The sequence below is a fragment of the Octopus bimaculoides genome, chromosome 3 (assembly GCF_046866305.1).
Source record: "Octopus bimaculoides isolate indiv1 chromosome 3, ASM4686630v1, whole genome shotgun sequence".
Lineage (NCBI taxonomy): Eukaryota > Metazoa > Mollusca > Cephalopoda > Octopoda > Octopodidae > Octopus > Octopus bimaculoides.
This window is the reverse complement of record NC_142930.1, coordinates 67,583,496-67,609,350: the sequence shown is the minus strand read 5'-3', so window position 1 is coordinate 67,609,350 and position 25,855 is coordinate 67,583,496. Positions and strand designations below refer to the sequence as shown.

At 34.9% G+C, this 25,855-nt stretch overlaps 1 protein-coding gene across 4 annotated transcripts in view; it reads right to left on the bottom strand.

Annotated features, from left to right (window-relative positions):
- The window catches only part of LOC106870340 (uncharacterized), a 181,922-nt gene that overhangs the window by 110,950 nt on the left and 45,117 nt on the right, over positions 1–25,855 (bottom strand). For all 4 annotated transcript variants that reach the window (XM_089349157.1, XM_089349159.1, XM_052966373.2 and 1 more), the window contains exons 8-14: positions 21,097–21,301; positions 18,042–18,154; positions 15,222–15,344; positions 11,344–11,535; positions 9,662–9,807; positions 5,847–5,950; positions 1,743–1,849 (exon numbers count right to left, since the gene is read on the bottom strand). In XM_089349157.1, the coding sequence (XP_089205283.1) occupies positions 1,743–1,849; positions 5,847–5,950; positions 9,662–9,807; positions 11,344–11,535; positions 15,222–15,344; positions 18,042–18,154; positions 21,097–21,301 (990 nt within the window). The remainder of the gene's footprint in view (positions 1–1,742; positions 1,850–5,846; positions 5,951–9,661; positions 9,808–11,343; positions 11,536–15,221; positions 15,345–18,041; positions 18,155–21,096; positions 21,302–25,855) is intronic.

Here is a 25,855-nt window from a genome sequence, read left to right as displayed (position 1 = left end):
CTTGTTGTTAGTGAAATGGTATATGCTGGCTGTCTGAGCAACTGGCTGTTTTAATGGTAGAACAAACAGGACATTAAAGATTACAAAAATAGCAATTCTCACTTTGAAACTAACAATTTTGAAAATCATTTTAGATTACGGAACACCCAACTCTCTCATGTATCCATGTTTAAAATTTCAGCACGATCAGATGAACAATACTCGAGTTATAAGCACACAAACAGACAGACAGATGGAACGGATTTTATATATTAAGATATATACCCCATTCATGTCTATATCTTTATGTTCATTAATGTTGCCATTCACTGTCATCATCATCTCTTTAATACCCACTTTTCCATACTTACAAGGACCAGACTGAATTTTAAACATCAGATTTTCCAATGCCAGATATCCTTTCTGTTGCCAACCCCAACCTGTTTCCAAAAAAGGTAATATTTCTTCCATCAGCAGATATGCTATCACAGAAGACTGGAAACAAGGGGTAAAAGAGGTGTCAAACAACACACATGGGCTCATAATGCAGGGATTTTGTTTTACATCTAGTTGTATTACGTGAATAAGAGCCAAATTTTTCTGTTTATAACATCCTAAAAACTGGTAGCTGTTGCTGACAACTAGGTGAACTGAAAGCTTTAGAATTAAATTATATAGAATTAAATGTTATGAAAGTGTGATATTATCAAATGATTGCAGCCAATATGAAATAATGACCAATGAGCTGTTAGCTTAATTCCTTATCCATCAAGCCATTTCACCACAACATGTAGCAGTAACAACAGCATATTTAAATGTGTGTTAAATATCTGGTTCCAGAACTCAAAGCAGATTATACAAACAGATCATGTGATAATGATTATAATGTTGATAAGTCTTGTTGATGATGATGACAACAACAACAGCAATGATGATGATGATAATGATGAAGACAATGACAATAGTGGCTGTGATGGTGACAACTATAACTTAAAAAGCAATAAATACACAAGATGTCTGAATTATAGTTTTTCTGTTGAATCTAAATAGCAAGAGTTCTAATTTCTCAATATTTTCTCATTCTTATTAACAAGTCTATCATTTATTTTTACAACTAATGATTTAGCAATTTGTACAATTATATTTTACTGATTTTTTGTTTTTTTTAAATTTTACAATAGGCGCAGGAGTGGCTGTATGGTAAGTAGCTTGCTTACCAACCACATGGTTCTGGGTTCATTCCCACTGCGTGGCACCTTGGGCAAGTGTCTTCTACTATAGCCTCGGGCCGACCAAAGCTTTTTGAGTGGATTTGGTAGACGGAAACTGAAAGAAGCCTGTCATATATATGTATATATATATATATGTGTGTATGTGTGTATATGTTTGTGTGTCTGTGTTTGTTCCCCCAACATCGCTTGACAACCGATGGTGGTGTGTTTACGTCCCCGTAACTTAGCGGTTCGGCAAAGAGACCGATAGAATAAGTCCTGGGGTCGATTTGCTTGACTAAAGGCAGTGCTCCAGCATGGCTGCAGTCAAATGATTGAAACAAGTAAAAGAGTAAAGAGAGTAAGTAACTATTCTTTAACATTTAATAAATTTTTTTTCTTTTTTTCTTGGGTAAAATTTCTGAAAAAAACAAACACTACAATTTCTAATGACAGTATTGACACTTTTATAATAATTCTTCAAAATATTAAGCTGCATTTACATATGTAATCATTTAAGATAATCAATAGAGCACAAACAATTTGTCTCACCAATATTTGCAAATCTCTAATGTGTAGATGTCGAAGCAAGAGATATGCTGAATAACTACTATTTTTTGAGGGACAATATCCTTCATCATGAACATTTTCATCCAAACCTGTGTGAATAAAAAATTCTCAGTTTTTAGCTCCTGAACTGAAATGGAAGAGAAAAGCAACCTGAAATATTTTAGAAGATTTGGCAATAAAATTTAGCTAAACATAATCTAACCCAGGGTTTTTCAACCAGGGTCCATTTAGCCCTTGAGGATTCATATAAGATTTTGTTAAATTTTATGTGCAAGAAATTGCTTATACTACCACAATAAACAAAATATTAAAATTTTTTAATACAATTCCTAATAAAATTTGATTAAAAAATACAGTAGGCTATAGAGATTCAGTAGCGTAAAATAGGGTCTATAGGCAAAAAGTAGTTGAGAAACACTGACTTAATCCTTAAGCATTCAGGTTACTCTGTAAAATGTAGTGCTTATTTTTTTGTATTGTTTGGAACTAGCCATGCATCATTTCATAACTTTGAGATTTTGAAGATGTGATTGTTTATTTTTACAATGTTATTATAGGGTAGTTGTGAGAGGCTGGATCCAGCTAGTTTGAACATAAAAAGAAAGAATATTTTGGCTGGGTATGATCAGTTTAAATGGTAAAAGGCTAAAGAAGCATGTAGAAGATTGTTAAATGCCTTGATTTCAAAGCCCAATGTATATGCTTGTGTATATTAAAAATGCCTAATTTTTCTAAGTAAAATCAAGCACTGTTCTCACTTCACAGGTGACTAATTAGCATTTAGAAAAGCATCCAACTGTAAAGAAAACTGTTCTAACACAATTAAACTAATATCAAAAATTAAAATTTGCAAAACTAACCTATCTTCCTCATAAATACTGGTTTGCCTTTAGCAAACACAAAGACCCCATATTCTGGGGATGAAAATGAAATGTAATATTGATGACTTTCTCAAGATCATTAGCAGTAAATGATGCAAAATAGCTTCAACAAAATATTATAACAAAAACATAGAGTTGGTTCACTGGGGAGTTTCCCTCTTACTCTATGTCATTGACCATTCTCTCTTTAAATTATCATCATCATTTAATGTCTATTTACCATGCTGACATGGGTTTGACGGTTTGACAGGAGCTAACCAGCTGGAGAGTTGTCCAGGCTCCATGTCTGTTTCGGCATGGTTTCTACAGCTGGATGCTTTTTCTAACACCAGCCACTTCACAGAGTGTACTGGATGCTTTTATGCAGCACCAGTATAGGTGCATTTACATGGCACTGGTGTGGGTGCTTTTTACTTGGTACTAGCACCCATGAGCCTGCAAGATTAGAAACACTCAGCTGGAGGGGGAGTAGGGGACATGCCTGTATGCAAAGACAACCATGATTTTACTTAGCTTGATGTGTCTTCTCAACCACAGCAAACCACCAGGAGTTGGTCCTGTCATCCCCTGTGTGGCCCAACATCTGAAGATCCTTTCTCACCACTTTGTCTCATGACTTCTAGGGTCTACCCCACCACATGTTCCCTCCACTATTAGAGATAAGCAAGTCTTGATGCATCTGCCTTCATTCATACACATTACATGACTGTACCAGCGCAGTCTTCCCTCTTGCACACTACATCTGATGTCTCGCATACCCAGTTTTTCTCTCAAATAACCCACAATCTGTTGTATATCCACACTGACATTATCTATCCAGCAGAGCATACTGGCTTCATTTCTTTTGAGAAATATAAATTCTTACTTGGGATCGAGATTAAATTTTGTAGTGGTTGAATTCTGTTTAATAATTCAAACTAAGTATATTACTCATAATCATTTATTGAGTGATCCTGAAAGGCTGAAAGATTAAAAACTAACCACAAGAAGGTTTGAACACGAAGGTTTAAATAACAATTTAATTTAGATATGATCAGTTATTGTTACTAATATTTACTTTGCTTATTCGTAAAATAATATTCCATTGTGTTTCACCTCTAAATGTACCTTGGTGCACATGTGCATGCACACACACACACACACACACACACACACACACACACACAGAGTCTAAACACTTCAACAGAGAGAGAAGGGACTATGTAACACTAATTAATTTCATGGTGCTTTAGTTATTTACAAGGTCTGAACAATACTCCCTAGATATGTCTTTGAAGATTTAAGTAGATTCAGTCATGTTAAATGTTTTAGCTGAATGCAAATAATATGATACAAACTACTGTATCTTTAGTTCACAAGTATTCCACCAATTTGCCTCACAGATAATAAAAATTAAGAATTCCATTGATAAACATTCAAATTAGCTAAAATAAATTTTTTAAAATATGAACAACAGAAGAGAATATTTTAAAACTAAATAGACATATGATTCAAAGACATGAAATTATAATTTTCTTGTAGATTCAACCCTTGACACAAATCCCTTCTTCTTTTTGCTAATCTCCTTTACTCAAAAATGAATATTCTTTTATTGTCTTTATTACCAGTCTTCCACAATAATAAATCTATTCACTCTGTTGAAACTGGAGCAGTGTAAGCATTTGATACTGTCAAGCTAGCCAACCCATGCTAGCATAGAAAGCTAATGTAAAATATGAAGATGATAATGATGTTGAAAATGATGATGATGACAACAATGATGATGATGGTGCCACCAATGGTAACCTGAATTTGCGTGACTGCTTCGTAAAGTCTCTCCAAAATTTCCTTGAATTTTTTCTTTATTTTTCCTATTTATTTTTCGGCAGTTATATACATATAGCTAGGCAACAACAACAAATGTTTTAATACCATTTTCTCTGCTAAAATGGGGCTTATACTGTCATTGTTCTCTTTTGTGAAGCAATATTTTACAATCAGACACCCTTCCTGTTAACAACACTTCAGAGATATGGCAGATATGGTGTACCTATTACATACAGTAAACATGCAGATATTCAAATAAATAAATATTTTAGTCAACAGACAAATAGCTTAAGTAAAATTTAATTTTCTAAAGAGGAAATCAGACACAGAAGTGTGTCGATAAGCCAGCTGGAGGAGATGTCCTCCTGGGGCTAAAAGCAACAGTAACATCCACCCCTAGGGGTCAGCCACATTTAAGTGGCAATATACTTCACTTTATCGTGCAGTTACTGTTAATACCTCGTTTAGAGAATTAACATTGCTTGTTTTCACTTTTTCGATATCAGTGAATAATTTCACTGGAAAAAGATACATAAGTTTGCCAAGAATTATCCTTCTCATCGCAGATCGGTGGCTATCGGACGCTAACGAAGGGAAATAACCCTGAAACTCGGGTCCGTTCGTGCTACAGATCACGATGAGAGGGATAACTTCCCTTGGCAAAACAAACAGGACACAGATGTGTGTTGATAAGCCAGCTGGAGGAGATGTCCTCCTGGGGCTAAAAGCAACAGTAACATCCACCCCTAGGGGTCAGCCACATTTAAGTGGCAATATACTTCACTCTAATACAAGGGAGGTTTTAGATAAAATGTAAGAGGATGAGTAGGAAAAATGCACAAAAAAAAATCCAGAATCAAGAAAATGAAATGGAAGTATGATTTAATGTCATAAAATTTTGTGTTTCATTGACAATGATACAAGGCAGTTAATTTGGAAACATGACTTCTGGAATCGTAAGAAATCATATATCATATTCTTATTAGATGTCTTCATCTGTTCATATGAAAATATGTTGAAATGATGAAATAATCTTGGTTTTCTTACAGTGAAAGAAAACATTTTAAGACAGTTAAGCAGGGCTGGTCTGGTCACTGATTTTATGGTAGTAGTATGTGGAGGAGGATTTAGAACTTTTTGATGAAATAAAATGTAGCTAGGTGTACAATGAGAGTCATTTTGTATCAAAGTAAGTTACTACGTTTTGTTGTCACCGTCGTCATCACTTAACATCTATTTTCCATGTTGGCATGTGTTAGATGGTTTGACTGGAACTGGTAATCTGGAGAGCTGCACTAGGCTCCAGTCATCTGTTCTGGCTTAGTTTCTAGGGCTGGATGCCCTTCCTAATGCCAACCACTTTACAGAATGTACTACACAAGTAAAGAGAATCTCTTACCTAACATCTTCATTGCTGAGAAATAATCATAGGTGCTTGCACGGAATGTTGGCAATTTGGATGCTTTTTCATTGTCATCATCACTTACTAATTCAGACTGATTCCTGTACCACAAAGAAGGTAATGATTTTTTTAATTAGGCATAAGGAGAATTCATAGAACCAATCTGCTATGGTATTATTTTATAGACATTCATCAAAGAAAATAAAAGTTTCTCAACTCTTAAAGTTTATAATTACAGATTTCTAACATTTTAACATTAAGAGTTAGTAAGTATTAAACATTTGGATTTTATTAAATAAATTTATGCTTTTATGTAGAATAATTGACTCAAACTTGTGGCAGAATGAAATTATTTTGAATATGTGAAAATCTTATATATAGGCATGGCTGTGTGGAAAGAAGCTTGCTTCCCAATCACATTGTTCCAGGCTCAGTCCCACTGCATGGCACCTTGGGCAAGTGTCTTCTACTCTAGCTTTGGGCCAACCAAAGCCTTGTGAGTGAATTTTGTGGATGGAAACTGAAAGAAGCCTGTCGTATGTGTGTGTGTATCTATGTGTGCATGTCTTTGTGTCTCTGTTTGCCCCCACCCCCACCCCACCCCACCACTTGACAATCGGTGTTATGTCCCTGTAACATAGCAGTTCAGCCAAAGAAACCAATAGAATAAGTACTAGACTTTAAAAAAACTAAGTCCTGGGGTCAATTTCTTTGATTAAAACCCTTCAAGGCAGTGCCCTAGCATGACTGCAGTCTAATGACTGAAACAAGTGAAAAACAGAAAAAAAAAAAGATATGAGTGAAGTAATACAAGGGAGTGTTCTATGGGTATTACAAAAGGCCTGGTTGAAAGCCCAACCTTCCAAGTTCTTTTACAGGGCATAGAAAAACTGAAGGACTGTTGCAATAAGTGTGTGAATCTGAGCAGGGAATATGTTGAATAAAATCATAATTATCTGACCCTCCTGTAATGTTTCTACCCAAAGTCAGGAATGTTTCAGCACCCCCTCATATATGTTAATTTCCATTCACAACAGTTCTACATCAGTAGTAACTCGCTCTTTAATAAATGAAAGTACCATTTATCTTTTATCATTTACTTGTTTCAGTCATCTGACTGTGGTCATGCTGGGGAACCACCTTGAAGAATTTTTAGTCAAATGGATCAACCCCAGTACTTATTCTCTTTTAAGCCTGGTACCTAATCTATTATTCTCTTTTACCAAAGTGCTAAGTTACAGAGACAGAAATATACCAGCATCAGTCGTCGAGCAGTGGTGGGTAACAAATACAGACACAAAGACACACAGACACAAAGACATACACACACACACACACACACACACACATATTTATGGCAGGCTTCTTTCAGTTTCTGTCTGCCAAATCCACTCACAAGGCTTTGATCAGCCAAAGGCTATAGTAGAAGACACTTGCCCAAGGTGCCATGCAATGGGACTGAACCTGGAACAAGCTTCTTACCACACAGTTATACCTGTGCCTACATAATATAATAACTGTGAAGTTATGTTTACAATGTGGAGATGGTGCCAATTACAAGTAGGAATGAATTTTTAAATAAGCCAAATCTGGACCATATAGGTTTTGTTATAAACTGTGTGAGGCTAACTTCAGTTACAGATGCAAAGTTTAAAATTACTGGATATCATTTTATTAAAGATAGAGGATACCAACAAAATACTATATCATACCCAGATATAGAAGATGCAAGTAAGTGTCTTGCTCAAACACACAATGTGCCACTCAGTCTTGGAACTGAATGACACTGCTTCTATGACAATGACAGTCACTTTACAACTGCCATGCAATATCAAGACGAGATTCAAATACACACACACACACACACACACACTATATATATATATATATACATATATATATATATATATATATATATATATATATATATATATATAATGATGGGCTTCTTTGAGCTTGTGTCTACCAAATCCTTTCTCAAATCTTTGGTCAGCCTGGAGCTAGAGAAGAAGACACTTACTCAAAATGCCACATAGTAGGACTGAACCTGGAACCATGTAGTTGGGAAGCAAACTTTTTACCACACCTGTGCCTATTTTCATGGTATATGTATATATAAATACGTACACACACATGAACAGACATACACATGCAGACACTAAAAAAATCCATCAAATCACTACTATAGCATGAGGACTCAACATTTCTTTCAAATACACTGATACTTGTATCTCCTGTATGTATTACCCAATATATTTAATGCACACATACTCTCCAAATCTTTAACAACCTTTTTCATAAGTTTAAATTATACATCAATTAGATAATACTAAATTCTTTCTACTGCAGCCACTGTAGGTCTTCCTCACTCCAATCACACACCAGATTTATATACACTAACCTTGTTTCCCTGTCACAACATATTCTTTATGCCTCATATAGTTTATTTTTCATACAAACCCATTACTAGCAGAGGCAGCAATTCTCTAAAAATTGTTTCATAATACAAATATAAAATTAGCATATCTCTGATTACATAGCATGAATCATATAGCTAACTAGAAAGCTACTCTGAAATTATAATCTCTCTTCGGTTGTGCTACTTTTGCAAATGATTTTCTGTCACCATCTAATTCCATTATTATGAATTTGAATTGGAAACTTTGAGTCTTAGTGAATCTTTCATTGGCTGATTACACAACCACGAACACTGCCCCTACGGATGCATTGCAGTTACTCTCTTGACAGAGTTTGGTGATCCTGACTATTGATCGTTTAGGATTCCTCCACTCAGCATCAATGTAAGAAGCACTGTTGGCTTAGTTAAGCTCTTCTGCAACCTCTTCATAATCCACCATGCTGCAGTCACATGACTTTTTTATTTTTATATACATATAATAGGCGTAGGAGTGGCTGTGTGATAAGTAGCTTGCTTACCAAGCACATGGTCCCGGGTTCAGTTCCACTGCGTGGCATCTTGGGCAAGAGTCTTCTACTATAGCCTCGGGCCGACCAAAGCCTTGTGAGTGGATTTGGTAGACGGAAACTGAAAGAAGCCCGTCGTATATATGTATATATATATATGTATGTGTGTTTGTGTCTGTGTTTGTCCCCCCCAACATCGCTTGACAACTGATGCTGGTGTGTTTATGTCCCCGTAACTTAGCGGTTCGGCAAAAGAGGCCGATAGAATAAGTACTAGGCTTCTAAAGAATAAGTCCTGGGGTCGATTTGCTTGACTAAAGGCGGTACTCCAGCACGGCCACAGTCAAAAGACTGAAACAAGTAAAAGAATAAAAGAGTAAAGAGTATATATTTTGAAAATAATTCTAATACATTGTTTTAAACAGCTAGAACTGAAGCATATTCAGTAAGGTATTCTACCTTGGCACTCAATAAAACACTTGTATTTATATATGGCTATATATAAATATATGGCTCAGAAATCAGTAATTCAATAGCCTACCTATTCAGTTATTTCACCACTAATTAACTTTTTTTTACTCTCTTCAAGCCTGAATATTCATTTTATCACTCCAATAATATCACTCCGATAATAAATATATATGCATGCTATCTGTGGCAACTCATCTAAAAAGTTCATAATAAAAAGCCCTTAGATTCTCATATTGTTGGCCATACCCCCACCATTTGTGCAGAAAGTCTTCTAGAAATTGCATTGCAATGTTTGTACAACAATAGGTCTGAAAGAGACAGATCATCTGACATTTTTAAAGAGATATCAACACAGCAATTAGAAGGCAAATTAGATATTTAAATTAAACATATTAAGAAAAATGTTTGATATTTACAAAACGTAGACTTCTGGGTTTGAATATATCTTCTTCCATAGTTTTTCTGTCTTACAGAACTGCTTAAAACTTGAAGAAGCTACTTCACCTTTCATGTTATCCCCATTTGCAATTGATACATGGTTTTTCAAAGTAACTATGACTTTCTAGAAAAATTAGGAAATTAAAATATTCTAAGAAAATTCAGTTGATAATTTCCCATGCTATTAAGTTCACTTTGAAAGTATTTATTTCATGTACATTACATTTCAATGATATTGATTTTAGATTAAAGTAAGGTGTGTTATTCTCATGTATATACATTTGTCTCACATTGTATTTGAACAAGGAACCTTTATTTCTTTTTAAGTAAAAATTATTGACAAAGAATATGGGATGTTAATATTTTGTCATTTAGAAATGTGCAGGATTTAAGCTAAGTCTCTACCTTAAATCCATGTTTGGAAAAATATGCACATTCAAGATGATCCTTGCTAAGTATCAGAGATCAAACTGGTCAAAACATACAAACATGTATATATAAAATCTAAAGATGCTAATAGTCGATAAAATTAATAACCGAATAACAGTAATTCATCTTATTAAAATGTTAGAGATTATTTCTAAAAAATTGAAAAATATTTTTTTATTTTATATTGTTTTATATTTAGTTTTTACCTATAATTTAAAACGTTTGTTACATGAATTCATAATACAAACTATTTAACAGTGAAGTGACTGAAGTAAGTACTATGTCTTAGCAATGCTTTCCCAATTGAACAGGTACATCAGTAGCAATATTCCAGTATCTAATAATAATGTTGAGTCAATATGAAAGCCACTGTATCAGGGATGGAGAATTCCTTGGCAATGGGCAAAGTTTTTCACAAGCCTTCAAATTTGAAATTGCTCACTAATGAATCCTCTAAAAACCCACATGAAAAACAGTTTAAATTTCACAAAGACCAAAACAGTAATTTAACATGAAACTTCATGCCAATGAATTCTGAAAATTAAAGATTCATTATTTTTCTCATCACAATATTTTTCTCATACTTGCAAGCCACTCCTAGTAGAAAAAAAAATCCCTACTTCTGCTCTACATGGTAACTCAACTGCACAGGTGTAGCACAGATACATTATGCCGGAAAGAAAACTTGTGATGATAACAGTTAAAACATCTTTCATTATAGGTTTGCTTGATCAAGGCTGGCCTGGGAGTTATACAACAAGTTAAGAAAAATTCATTTTAATGAGAACAGAATAAACTCACTGAACTAGTTTCAGTAAAACACCTATTGCAGTATCTTACTTTTGCAGTAATCTTCCCATCTCCTGATAGTAATGATAATCATAAGTGGACTTGGCAAAATAAACCTTCATGGTTCAATGGAATGGAAGGTGGCAGCAGCAATGCATTGTGGAGTGCAGAGAGCAAGATGAGACATGTAAGGCATTTTGGTCATCCATTGCATTGATCTCCATCCCCAGTTACCTCGACCTGGTCTTACCACAGGATGCAATATGGTCACAGATGAGAGAGTGGAGTTCATAGTGTGCAATTCTTCTTCACTTTAAACAGTCACTGTGTAAGTCATCAGGTCATCCTTAAGAATGACTAGATGTCACTCCTACAGATAAACATGATGAAATCCTCAGATAAGATAATGAAAAAAAAGGAGCGTAAAAAATAGGTATATTACATCAGGGTCTGCCATCTTCAGTAGACTAGACTGTTGCAATAATAACGCATCAATTTGTTTTTTCTGCCTCAGTTCTGTCCACTTCTTCTCTTGCTCTATATTTTTGCTTGGTATTAATTTTACAAATGGAAGCCAGTTAGCAGGTTTCTTTAGAAGTTTGGGTTTCTCTGAACCCCACTTTTCTTGGATTGCCTAAAAATTCAAAGTATGAACTATTTTTAACTGGATGTTCATGTAAGATGTTTACTCATTTTATATAAAGTATAGGAATTAAAAACTAATATAACTCAATAATTACTACTTTCAGTACTTGTGTCCATGTTTATGAAATTGTTTCCCTACAATTAATCCCACTTTTTGCATTTCTTCCTGCAATATGTTTCAACTGGTTGATTATTTTCTGAATGTAAGACAAAATGTTGAAATCCTGCACTAAAAATAACAATGTAAGCAGTTTACTTCCCAAACACATGGTCCCAGGTTCAATCCCACTGTAGACACCTTGGCTGAGTGTCTTCTGCTATAGCTTGGAGCTGATCAAAACCTTGTGAATGGATTTGGTAGACAGAAACTGAAAGAAGCCTGTCATTCATTCATTCATACATACGTGCATGCACACACACACGCACACAAATAAATAAATAAAGAAATAAATAAATTTATGTATGCATATGTGTGTGTGTGAGTGTGTATACATATGTGTATCACTGTTGTCTTGCTTTGACATCCTGATAGATGTAAAATGAATGTTACTGTCATGCAAGCAGTGTCATCCATTCCCAATCTTCCATGAAAACCTGTCCGCTTATAGAGAAATCCTACCTTATTTGGAAACAGGTGAGGGTTGGCAACAGGGAGGGAATCCAGCTGGAGAAAATTCATGCTAACAAAATTCCATGGAAAAGTGGACATAGGAATGATGATTGATTAATACACGCACACACACGCATACATACTTATATTCAAGGATACAGTGTCATGAAACCATATTTTGCTATAAATATTATGTTGCATCCTGACAGGCACTATAGTGAAGCAATAAGCTTATGAATCTAATGAAGGATCCAGTTATGATTACATGTGTTCTTCATTCCCTTGAGAAAAGAAAAAAATTCACATTTCTTATCATCTATAAATATAATGCTTCAGGTATATGTAAGGATCATTATATTGTACCCTAAAAAAAAAAAAATCCCTTGTAAATTGTTCTTTCAGTCTGCTGGGCTGCAAAATAGTTCAGGAGTGACTGGGTGGTAAGTAGCTTGCTTACCAACCACATGGCTCCAGGTTCAGTCCCACGACATGGCACCTTAAGCAAATGTCTTCTACTATAGCCTAGGGCTGACCAAAGTCTAGTGAGTGGATGTGGTAGACGGAAACTGAAAGAAGCCTGTTGTATATATCATCATCATCATCATCATCGTTTAACGTCCGCTTTCCATGCTAGCATGGGTTGGACGATTTGACTGAGGACTGGTGAAACCGGATGGCAACACCAGGCTCCAGTCTGATTTGGCAGAGTTTCTACAGCTGGATGCCCTTCCTAACGCCAACCACTCAGAGAGTGTAGTGGGTGCTTTTACGTGTCACCCGCACGAAAACGGCCACGCTCGAAATGGTGTCTTTTATGTGCCACCCGCACAAGCCAGTCCAGGGGCACTGGCAACGATCTCGCTCGAAAATCCTACAGGAGCCAGTCAGGCGGTACTGGCAACGGCCACGCTCAAAATGGTGCATCTCATGTGCCACCCGCACAAGAACCAGTCCAGGGGCACTGGCAACGATCTTACTTGGCTTGCCGGGTCTTCTCACGCACAGCCCATTTCCAAAGGTCTCGGTCCGTAGTCATCGCCTCGGTGAGGCCCAATGTACGAAGGTCTTGCCTCACCACCTCAGCCCAGGTCTTCCTGGGCCTACCTCTTCCACGGGTTCCCTCAACTGTTAGGGTGTGGCACTTTTTCACGCAGCTATCCTCCTCCATTCTCACCACATGTCCATATCAGCGCAATCGTCTCTCTTGCACGCCACAACTGATGCTTCTAATGTTCAGCTTTTCTCTCAAGATACTTACACTCTGACGGGTATTCACATTGACATTACACATCCAACGGAGCATACTGGCTTCATTCCTTGCGAGCTTACGTATGTCCTCAGCAGTTACAGCCCATGTTTCACTGCCATGTAGCATGGTTGTTCGTACGCATGCGTCATACAGTCTGCCTTTTACTCTGAGTGAGAGTCCCTTTGTCGCCAGCAGGGGTAAGAGCTCTCTAAACTTTGCCCAGGCTATTCTTATTCTAGCAGCTACACTTTCAGCGCACCCACCCCCACTACTAACTTGGTCGCCCAGATAGCGGAAGCTATCGACTACCTCTAGTTTTTCACCCTGGAATGAGATAGAAGTTGTTTCCTGTTTGTTTGCAGTCTTTATTGCACCTGAACATCTGCCACAAACAAAAACTAACTTGCTAGTTAACCTGCCTTTGATGTTGCTGCACCTCTTATGTGTCCATAGCTTGCACCGGGTACATCTTATAGAGTTACTACCTACTCCTTTTCTACATACTGAGCAGGGCCATCTACCTGAAGGGGTTTGTGTTTTATCTACCTTCCTACTTATTAGGATTTTGGTTTTAGCTAGGTTGACTCTAAGGCCCTTCAATTCTAGACCTTGCTTCCACACCTGAAACTTCTCCTCTAGTTCTGATAGTGACTCCGCAATTAGGGCAAGGTCATCAGCATAGAGGAGCTCCCAGGGGCAACCTGTCTTGAACTCCTCTGTGATTGCCTGGAGGACTATGGTAAATAATAGGGGGCTGAGGACGGAACCTTGGTGGACCCCTACCTCTACCCGGAATTCATTGCTGTACTCATTTCCAACCCTCACCTTACTGGCAGCATCTCTGTACAAAACGAAAGACGAAGACAGGTGGTGTAGACAACAAACAGATGTATTAGTTAAACACTCGGGAAGTGAAAAAGTCTTTAACGTTTCGAGCCTATGCTCTTCCACAGAAAGAAACAAGGAGACAAAATAAAGAATGTGTAGTGGCTAGCGATCTATCATGATGAAAAAAGTTTAGAAAGTACAAAAAAGTTAAGAAAAGTTCAAAAGATTCATAAGCTTCGAACGTCGTGGTGTATTGGAGTGATTTCTCATCAACAGAGGAATCCAGTGTAATCCATGGGCAGAATAGGTGTAGCTGAAGTGTACGAGAGTAGAAAGTCCAGATAGAAAATCCAGGTTGAATAGTCCAGTGTAGAAGGTGTAGAAAATCCAAGAAAAGTTCGTTGGGTAATGAGAGGAGACAGGATCAACTAGTGTGACCACATGAGCATGTAATATATGGGGAGAATTTACAAAAACAAACAAAAGACGAAGACAGGTGGTGTAGACAGCAAACAGATGTATTAGTTTCACACTCGGGAAGTGAAAAAGTCTTTAACGTTTCGAGCCTACGCTCTTCCACAGAAAGAAACAAGGAGACAAAATAAAGAATGTGTAGTGGCTAGCGATCTATCACGATGAAAAAAGTTTAGAAAGTACAAAAAAGTTAAGAAAAGTTCAAAAGGTTCAAAAGCTTCGAATGGTGCGTATGTTTGTGTGTATATATGTTTGTGTGTCTGTGTTTGGGCCGATAGAATAAGTACTAGGCTTACAACGAATAAGCCCTGGGGTCAATTTGCTTGACTAAAAAGGTGGTGCTCCAGCATGGCTGCAGTTAAATGACTGAAACAAGTAAAAGAATAAAAGAATTCTATCCATAAAGTTAATCTACAATTGAGAAGGAGGGAGATTTTTTGACTTATGAAATACTCATGAAATAATTTGCCAAACTTAATCCAGCACATTGGTGAGCTACATAAAAAAATGTTACCTCAGAAGAGTCATATGTTTTGAAAGTTCTTGCTGTTTCTTGTTTGTTAAAATAAATTTTGAATTTCTTGAGTGACTCAGAATATATATTAATTTCATCAATAATTGGACCATTAGCAATACTCTAAAATTGAAAGAGAAACATTTAAACAAAAAATAATGTAAAAATATACCAATAAAAATTTAATGCATTTTAGACAGTTTGTATTTTCTGGAATAAATAACACAACATTCTCCCAACTTAGAAAAAATACAAAACAAGAGTTATCACTCATTTAGGCACTGAAATATCTCAAAACATTTCATAGCAACTACATATTTTTCAAGTGACTAAACTGATTTCTTTACAGAGTTTGAAAGCTAGAAAATATTTCAATTGTAATCAGCTGTATCAAACTCACCGACCTAGCCTTGACTCCTTGTCTAGGAGGACCTAAAAAGGTTTTATGATTGGCTCAAACATCTCAGACTAACTGAAAAATTGAAAAAAATAGCCTTACACAAAATCCAAATATGCTCTACACTAGAATACTGAATGTACTGACAAGGGAGCTGTTCTCTGTAATCACTGGACCTGTTAGAAATAGCAGTCAAATCACAGCCTACCATTTTGGAAACAAATTGGATTGTCATGACTGGAATGCCTTTGATCTTAGATCTGTTCAGTCAAGGAAGAGAGCTGTCCATCTATTAGACAAGCTTTTCACAAATTAAAACTCTTACAACTTTTAATACACTGTCAACCTGTGTCCATTTTTTACTCCCTACTGATACTATGACAATTTTGAACCTTCTGAACTTGCTGGCTTCATTCCATGTTTCCTCAGGAACTAGCATGATATACATATCACTTTTCTTCCCATCACCCCAACAAGACCACATAGCATACTTTCCCTCATCCCTCTTCTTTATAACAGCCTTCCATTGGAACTCTCTCTCAATCTTTTCAACTCCTAACATGTGAGAATTCAAACTGAATAGTAACTTCACTCAATTATCTACACTCTACCAATCTAAGAAAATCCCTTCAAATTAACTACTGGAAAATAAGATGATAATCTACTTAAATATTATTTAAAGGTACTTGTGCTGGTGACACATTAAAGGTACTCAGTACACTCTGTGAAGTGGTTGATATTAGGAAGGATATCCAACCATAGAAATCAAGCCAAAATAGACTGGGGCCTGGTGCAGCTCTCCAGCTTACCATTTCCAGTCAAGCCATAACCCATGCAGATGATGATGATGATGATGATGATGATGATGATGATGATGATGATGATGATGATGATGATGATGATGATGATGATGATGATGATGATGATGATGATAATGATGGTGGTGGTGGTGGTGGTTGTCGTCGTGGGTGGTGGTGGTGGTGGTGATGATGATGATGAGAAAGATGATGATGATGATGGTGATGATGATGATGATGGTGATGATGATGATGATGGTGATGATGATGATGATGGTGATGATGATGCCACACTCACTGCCTTTCTTTAAGCCAAAAGCAGAGTTCAAGCTAAGCAGTCCGAGGAAACAGAATCATCTAAAACGCCCAAGAATGCACAACAGTTACACATGTATATCCCAATGAGTTAACACTAAAGTTATTTAAAAGTCGTTAGATAATTAGCCTTATTCTTTTTATCTATTTCAGAGTATATACATCATTTGAAATCCAAATTATTTCCAATTATAGAAATAATAGCTTTAAGTTCAGTCCAGTCAACAGATATGCATGTGTATTTTTGAATACATGTGTGAATATGTGCAAAAATATGTAACCTGGCTACAACAGAAAAATACAATAAAATAATCGAAACATATTGTCCATTAGAAGATAAAATGAATGGCAAATAGCGTGTATAAAAAAGAACACACTATTCTAGTAGGGAACATGGCCTTTAGATAAGTTTCACCAACAATACTGAGTCAGAGGTTTTCGTTTTGACCTTTTCAATAACAACTTGCAGAAATTGCCTCTGGTCTCGGGGTACCTCTAATTTTTAAAGTGTTCAAATTTTAATTAAAACCTTCTGTCATAAGCTTATATTAGCACATTTTGTTAAATTACATTCCAAACACCAATTTAATGTATCAATTTCTTCAAATTCTTGATTATTTTCAAAGATAATTAACCCGTTTGAAACACACAGTATTTTGGAATGTGTAGGCAAAAAGTCCAAATTTTTTTCTGCTGAGGGACATCTACTGGAAGACAATCTCTGATTAGCTATCACACTTCAAAATCAACCATTCCCATTTGTTCCATCAAGCCAGTGGATAAGCCTCAAAATCCTTTTAGCTTGTATCCCTTGGGCTGATCAATCAGCCTGGGTGTTCCAAGAGGGTTAAAAGACATAATCAATGTATTCCTCTAGAAATATAGTAACAACAGGGTTAAACAACAGTGAAAGCTAAGTGGACATTAGATGATATATCTGTAAAAATTTGATGCCATAACATCTCAGCATATTACCTGCAATAGTCTTTCATTTTAACCAGAAAAAAATGTATCTTTCATTACATTAACAGTATTTAGAAGCTCCTAAAGGCTTAGGGAAGATATTTTATTGTAGACACTTATTTCAAACACATAGCTAATAGGTGAGAAAAGCAGCAAATACACATTGTCATTTTAAGGAATTTTTAAGAATGTTATCAAAGTTTGATATATATTCATTTAAAACTAAATTCTAATATCAAAAGTAGCCCTTGCATTTAATACAGCTATACTCCAGCACTTAATAAGGAATCCTTATATTTATACTAAGCACCTACTGAGACTACAGATAATTACAATACAAAAACTTACACGAGGAATTTGGTAGATATCCATGAATAGTAACAAGTTTTCCTTAAAATCATCAAACTTTAAAGAGTGTATTGGCATACCAAGATTTAAATGATTAGATGCACGGCCTCCATCTAGAATATAGCAAAGATGAAATATAAAAATGTCATATTATAAAAATAGAAATACACAAAGATACATGCATTCAAAGAAAGAGAAATCTCATGGTGCCAACAAAGATAAGAGCATTCTGAATATCTACACTTATGTCTGAAAGACATGGATGATATGATTATGATTTGCTAATGATAATAATCTGCTTTTATTCATCTTCATCACTCAGAGCAATGACGACTATTTAGTCATCATTAAGGATGACTGTTGATTTTGTTTAAAGTGAAGATGTATTGTGTACTCTCAACCTCACCTCACTCTTTTGTTCATTACCAACTTCAGTCCTGTAGCAAGAACAGATCAAGAAAACTGGGGATGGAAACAGTGGATGACAGAGATGTTTTAGATGCCTTATCTTGCTCTCTGCACCCCTCAATGCATTACTGCAGCCACCTTCCCCTCTGTTGAATCATAAAAGTTTCTTCCGTCAGGTCCAGTTTTTACATGCAAAGGTAGGCAAGCTCTAATATACTAATTAGACCATAGCTGGCACTACTAATCCAGTCAGACAGGACTTGGGAATAATAGTAACTAGATGATTCCACACTCCTTAAAAATCTGGAACTCCCAAACCAGGGCCCTACTACCAGATATATAAGTAGGCAATACACAGTGGGTAGATTTAGATTATTGCTGTTATTTAACACCAGGTAAACTACAAATAGATAGAATTATGATTAATGATGATCTGTTATCATCAGCCTGACCTCTTGGCTTTCCCTTTCCAAGATTGTAGTGTTATCTGAAGATTTAGTTACTTTTTCTAACATATATAGGACCTTCCTTTTCAAGATGACAGAATGTAATTTGAAGGAGATTTGGTTGCAGTATCTAGCAGTACAAACAACCACATGTGATTGTAGATTTGTGTGTAACATGCATGGTGTGACTGACATGAAGTAAAAAGTTAAATTTAGACAAATTAAGCAAACTATGGAGAAAATGGTTCAAATTGATTATGTAACTATTTTATTAGAATCAACAAAAGTAACATTGATTTCTTCCACTGATGCAAGGCCACAAATAAATACAGGAGGTCTATTGTGATAGCACTGGTCTAATAGTATATTACTGCTACTTATTTTATTGATGTCAGTGGGATGAAAACAAAGTAATTTCTGGTGGACTTTGAACCCAGAATGTAATTAGATATTGCAAGACATTTTGTTCAATATTGTATTTTCTTTGACACAATAACAGAAGCACTACTTATCCCACTAATTAAAGGAATTGTGTGATATTGTTTATTATTTTGTCTTTCAAAGTTAATTATTCATGGTGTTCATTACAGAAATATTCCTCCTCGTTTAATTGTTTCAACATCAACTAATCATATTTTTGAAAATGTGAAGATTCTAAAAAAACTTCTATATGTAAAATTTGGTTTATTAAAAGAAAATAATCTGTTGTTGATAGAAAATAATTTAAAACTATAGTGTGAACAAGCTGATAAGAAATACATACAATAAAGCAGACAGGATTAAACTGAAAGAACAGTTAATCTAAAACAATTAATTGCACAGAGTAGAATAAAAAATTGTTTAAAAAAAAGACAAATTATTAAGTAGATATTTTACTAACTGATGCAAGATAAGAAGGTAATGAAGGCAATATTAATTTAAGGAAAAGATCCTATGATTAATAATACATTTTCAAATAAATTAAATAAATTGTTTTTAGATATTCCTATTTTTAATTAAGAAAGATCAACAAAGAAATGAAACAAAATTTTTTTATTTTAATTTTGACTCAGTAATTGCATGCATCAAACATCTTTGTCCCTCATCCTTTTTCATGGATCATTATTTCATCATCATTTAACGTCCACTTTCGATGCTGGCATGGGTTAGATGGTTTGATTGTAACTGGTAATCCAGAGACCTGCACCAGGCTCCAGTCTGATTTGGCATGATTTCTCTGGCTGGATGCCCTTCTTAGTGTAATGGGTGCTTTTTATGTACCACCAGCATGGGTCCATTTACATAATACCAGCAACGACCACAACTACAATTTCATGGGTGCCTTTTACATGATACTGGCAACAACCATGACTACAGTTTCACTTGTCTTGACAAGTCTTTTTAAGCACAGCATATCGCCAAAGTCTTGGCCACTTGTCATCACCTCCTTTTATAAAGCATTAGCTTCATAAAAATATTTCTAGACTTGAGTAGACATGTATTGTAAGGCAAGACCATGCCAGAATTGAAAAGAATATTAACATGATGACATTGATGGAAATTATCATCAGTATGTAATCATGTTACATCGATATACAAACATATACAAATTTTTTAAATCCAAGTCAGGATAGAAAAAAAAAAGGCTGCAAAATTATTATCACGAACTTTTATTATTATTACTAGCAGAATCATTACCATGCTTAATGGCATTTCTTCTGGCTCTTTATGTTCTGAGTTTAAATTTTGCTGCAATCAACTTTCAGAGACAATAAAAGAAAGTACTGGTTAAAATCTGGGATCAACAGCACCCTCCATCCAAAATTGCTGGCCTTAGGCAAAAATTTGAAACAATTATTATTACTATTGTTGGGGAAGTGGTGGTGGACGGCAGACAAAATACTTTCTGATACTTAAGAACATCTTTTTATAAGATTTCAACTCTCACAACATTGACTCTTCCTTTCATGTTTCGAGTTAATAAATAAGTACCAACCTGGTATTGGATCAAATTTAATCAACTGCACCTTCCCTTAAAAATTGTAGACTTGTTAGAAATTATTACTACTATTACCATTTTATAGTTTGGCAGTGGTGGGAAGGCACTGGATATTGCAGTGGCAATGATGATGATGGCAATGATGATGATAGCAATGATATCAATAATGAAATAGGTTAGCAGATAAATCATTTTCCAGTATTAGAGATATAGCTTAACATACTCAAGAATCCATAAACTTTGGCTATAAATGAACTTGGCAGAGAGAGACTTGACAATTGGTGTTTTTCTGGAATTGGAGTTTTTGATGGTTCACTAAGGTATTTGATAAAATTATCATAAGAAGCAGTTGAAAAATCGTCATTGAACTTCATTTCATCATATCGAAAACTCAATTTTCGAATGGTACTTTCTAAACTGCCTTCTTCCTGAAATGTGAAAAAATGTTTTCCTTAAATACAAAAGGGAAAAGTATAATTAGGCAAAATAAACTAACACGCCAAAAAGAAAAAGAAGAAAGAAAGAAAGGACAGAGTTATTAAAATAATCTGCAGATCTTTAAATCTGTCAATAAACAATACTGTTATATATATATATATATATATATATATAGATATATATATATACACACTTGGAAATGGATGCGTGGCATTCAGTTAAATACTCTATACTGTTTTCTCCCCTTCACCGTTTTCTATCTGTCTCTCAATCTCCCCCTCTTTCTCTTTTTCTTGTTGCTCACAAGTGACCATCATCCATCTTTCTTTTCTTGCACGATGTTCTAAGGACTGGACATCTTCTATCTATTGCTTCTATCTTTTCTCTTTTCAAAGAAAATATTTCTCCCAGTGTTCACTATTTTCCTCTCAGCAACTGCTTTTGAAGAGTTATATTGTCATTGAATGCTCGAAATGACGAGTAGAGAGACAGCCGACAACTGATGAAGGGTCGTTTCTCTGTGTTCACTTGTCTTGTTTTCCATTTTTTCTCTTGTTGTTTACATATTTATCTTGTTTGTCTACGTATTTCATGTTGTTTAGACAGTTGGTGATGTCCTTTATCCATATATACATATGTATATATATATATATATATATATATATATATATATATATTCATAAGAATGGTACAACAAGGTACTGATATTTACTGGACAATAGCAATCGGTATAAAATACGACGCTATTGTATAGCTTCACTGCGTATATACTGGCAAAAATGCGTGTGTGCAACAAAACATGAAAAACTTGTCTTACCTTAGGAAGAACATCCGAAAATGAACAACCCAGATTAAGGATAATGCAGTACCCAGGTTTCAGACTTTTCAAATACGTTTCACAACGTAAATCTGATTAGTCCTCATCAGCTGCATTCACCTAGACAACATTTCAAATGTTGCCACATCAATGCCAAGTATACTCGCCCGAACGCCAAGCCGTTAATGGAACTGAGAACAGTGAAGAAGTCAACAATGAAAAATATTTCAATACAAATGTATTAATACAAATGTATCAATTTCCAGCAAAAAATAGCCCTATAAGGGTATATATATAAATTCATAAGAATGGTACAACAATATATATATATATATATATATATATATATATATATATATATATATATATATATATATATATTAAAGTGTATAGAAATCCACATTTTCCACTTTTTCGTAAAATTTTTTACATCAACGGAATTTTCTTGATGTGAACTTTCCAGTGCAGTAATTAGATTTTTTAATGTGGATTTCTATAGATGCAACACATACACACACTCACAAACTCAGCTATACTATAGTTATAGATATATATATATAGAGAAAACAGAGAGATCTAATGGATACAAATTAATTTATTAATTAATCAACATATTAACCAACAATTGTTTCATTTCTCAAATAAGATTAAAATTACAAAACATATATAAAAATATACTTCATATGTTTTGTAATTTTAATCTTCTTTGAGAAATGAAACAATTGTTGGTTAATATGTTGATTAATTAATAAATTAATTTGTATCCTTTAGATCTCTCTGTTTTCTAACTCAATAAAAATGTCTGATATCTTACAATATTCTATATGATATGTTCATTGAAGGATTATCTCATCAAAATTTAATATATTAAAGCAGTGTATCTTGGATAAATATCCCTATATCTTGTATCCCTGTATCTTGGATAAATATCTTCATTGTGACTATATATATATATATATATATATATATATATATATATAAACTCACTTGCTATTTGCAGTCCTTTTTTTTCTTAGCAAAGGAAACAAGCTTTGTGAGAAATTTTCTTCATTTTAGTATATTAATTAAAAAGCAAAATTTTTTTTCTGTAATTAATTTTTTAATATTTTATTTGATTTCAACTTTTAACCCCTCTATATTTGTAGACAGATTATTTAAATATTTTATGTCATCCTCAGTGCAACTTTTTCCAAAGAATTTAGTAACTGTATTAATTATATTTGAAGAGAATTGATAAAAACTTCATAATTATAGCTAATGATGTTGTGCAATACCATGATAGTTTTTTTGGTGTACATGGATGCTAAGGATATGAAACGAGGAATGTGGGATTAAAGCTCTTGGGTTCCTGTAATGCAAATAATCCTAAACATTTGCATCACTAACTTCAAGAAACTGGCAAGTTACTTGATCACCAACCAATCAGGTGAAGATCCAAACCAAATAGATTTTAGGCAGATGGCTGGAAATGTTAAGTCTTTCCCTAGTGAAGACAGTACCACTCAACATGGACTAGTGCTTAGTAACTTCAGAATAAGAGCTAAACAGACTCAGAAATAGAGATAGAGACATAATAGAGGACAACTGGAAGTTTCTATAAGACAACCAACCTGCTGGGAACTACAAATCTGTGGCTGGTTTGAGCAAAATAAATGTTGATATAATGGTGGATTAGTACTGTAAATGGAGCTCTAAAAGCTAAAAGACAAGCTTAGAAAGACTGAAAAAAGGGGACAGTAGAGAATAATATCAAATAGCAAGAAGAGAGGCTAGATGTCTGTTATACTTAGAATGGAAAGATGCAGAAATCAAGAGGTTTGTAGATGTCCTGTGGTGTGAGGGTTAGAAGCACAAAGTGTTCCATACTGCTAGGCAGTGTGCTGGAGAGAATCAAGATGTTATTGAGAAGATATATATATGGAATAATAAACAGTACACATGGCCTTCCTGATGCTGAAAAGGAAGAGATATGAAGTGCTATTATGTGAAGTTGTTGAATAAGAAAAATGCTTGGGAGTGTGAGAGCTTAAACCAAATAAATCTAACAGAGGGAACAACTGTTAAACTAGACAATAATTACTACTTCAATGTTCAACATCACTACTAACACTGCAGTTATTACTTCTGTTAAACGAAATTTATACAAAGTATTCAACGATCTCAGTTATAAAAATTTATTCTCTTTTCCATCTGTAATTTGCTGATTTTAGGTTAGACATATTAAACCACACACACACACACATGCACTATCACTTATGATTTCTTTAATTTACCGTGATTGCAAAGTTCACTGAATTAACTATCAAAGGAAACTTAACTTTAGGAAAGGATAATGACAGTACAAGCACCAGATGAAGAACTTAAATGATCGCTATATATCATATGTGTTTGTGTATGTACATGTGAGTGTGTCTATGTATGTGTGTGTAAATGTCTCTCTCTCTCTCTCTCTCTATATATATATATATATATATATATACACACACACACACACATACATATACACTGGTGATTTTCAGCATGGAGCTAAATAACAAATGTAAAGAGATGCTTAAAATATCTGGTGAAGAAAGTCATATGCTAGTTATTTGCATAATCAATCAGGTAGTACAGAAGGTCTCAATAACTGGTGTAGCAATATCATTGTTGACAATTACAAGGGAAAAGGAGATGCTGTTGTGAGAGGCAATTACAGAGACAACAGATTGTTGGACCATGTAATGAAAAGTTACAGTACAATTGATTAGGAAGAGAATTAGCCTGGATGAGATGTAGGTCAGTAAGAGGAACTACCAATGCTACATTCCTAGAGGAAGACAACTTGCAGAAGTACTTAGCTCTATACCTAGCATAAACCAACTAGGGTTCAATGCTCTTTATTTTGATGGTCGCCAAAGAAATTAGAGATAGATGAATGGTTTGTATGAGCCATATAAGCCATACATAGAGAGGCAATGTGAAAGTTAGCTAAAACGTCAGTGACAAATTTAGTGTGCAAGTAGAAATTCTTCAAAGCTCAGTTCTCAGTGTACCCCAAGTCATAGAAAAGCAGTTTAAGACTGACTGTTTACAAGAACTTTTGTATGTTGATGACCTTATTCTTATGGAATCTGTATAAAATTTAGAGAAGAAATTCTAGACTTGGAAGTAAAACCTGTAATCAAGGGCCTTCAAACTAAACTTGAAGAGCATTACAAGTTTTAGTAAGTAGAAGAAAGCAGATTTCTGCCACCACCCCAGAAATAGCCATCCTCAAAATGTAGAAAAGGACAAGGTAGAAGTTTCATGCAGTGTACCCAGTGTAAACTATGGATGCACGAGAAGTGTAGTGAAACCACAGGTAAACTTGGCAGAGAAAGTAGTCTTTGTATGAGGCAGGAGGAATTAGTAGTGAGAATACAAGAGGAATAAATTATTTCAATTACTCTAAAGGCTCATTAGTTTATAACTTTTGTTACCTAGGTAACCTAATTAACAGTGGAGGTGGGTGTTCTGAAAGAACAGTAATAAAAATGAGTTGGAAAAAGTTCAGACAAATTATCTATGTTGGTAGTAAAGGGTTCCTCCCTCAGAATAAAGAACAGACTTCACAAAGTGCAATACTGTATAGTAGTAAGAGCATGATAAAATAAGATTTGTAAGGGCCAGAAAGAATGAAGAGAGCATACTCTGTTGGATGTGCAATGTTAGTGTGCCTGAATGACAAAACACAAATGAACCAAAAAGA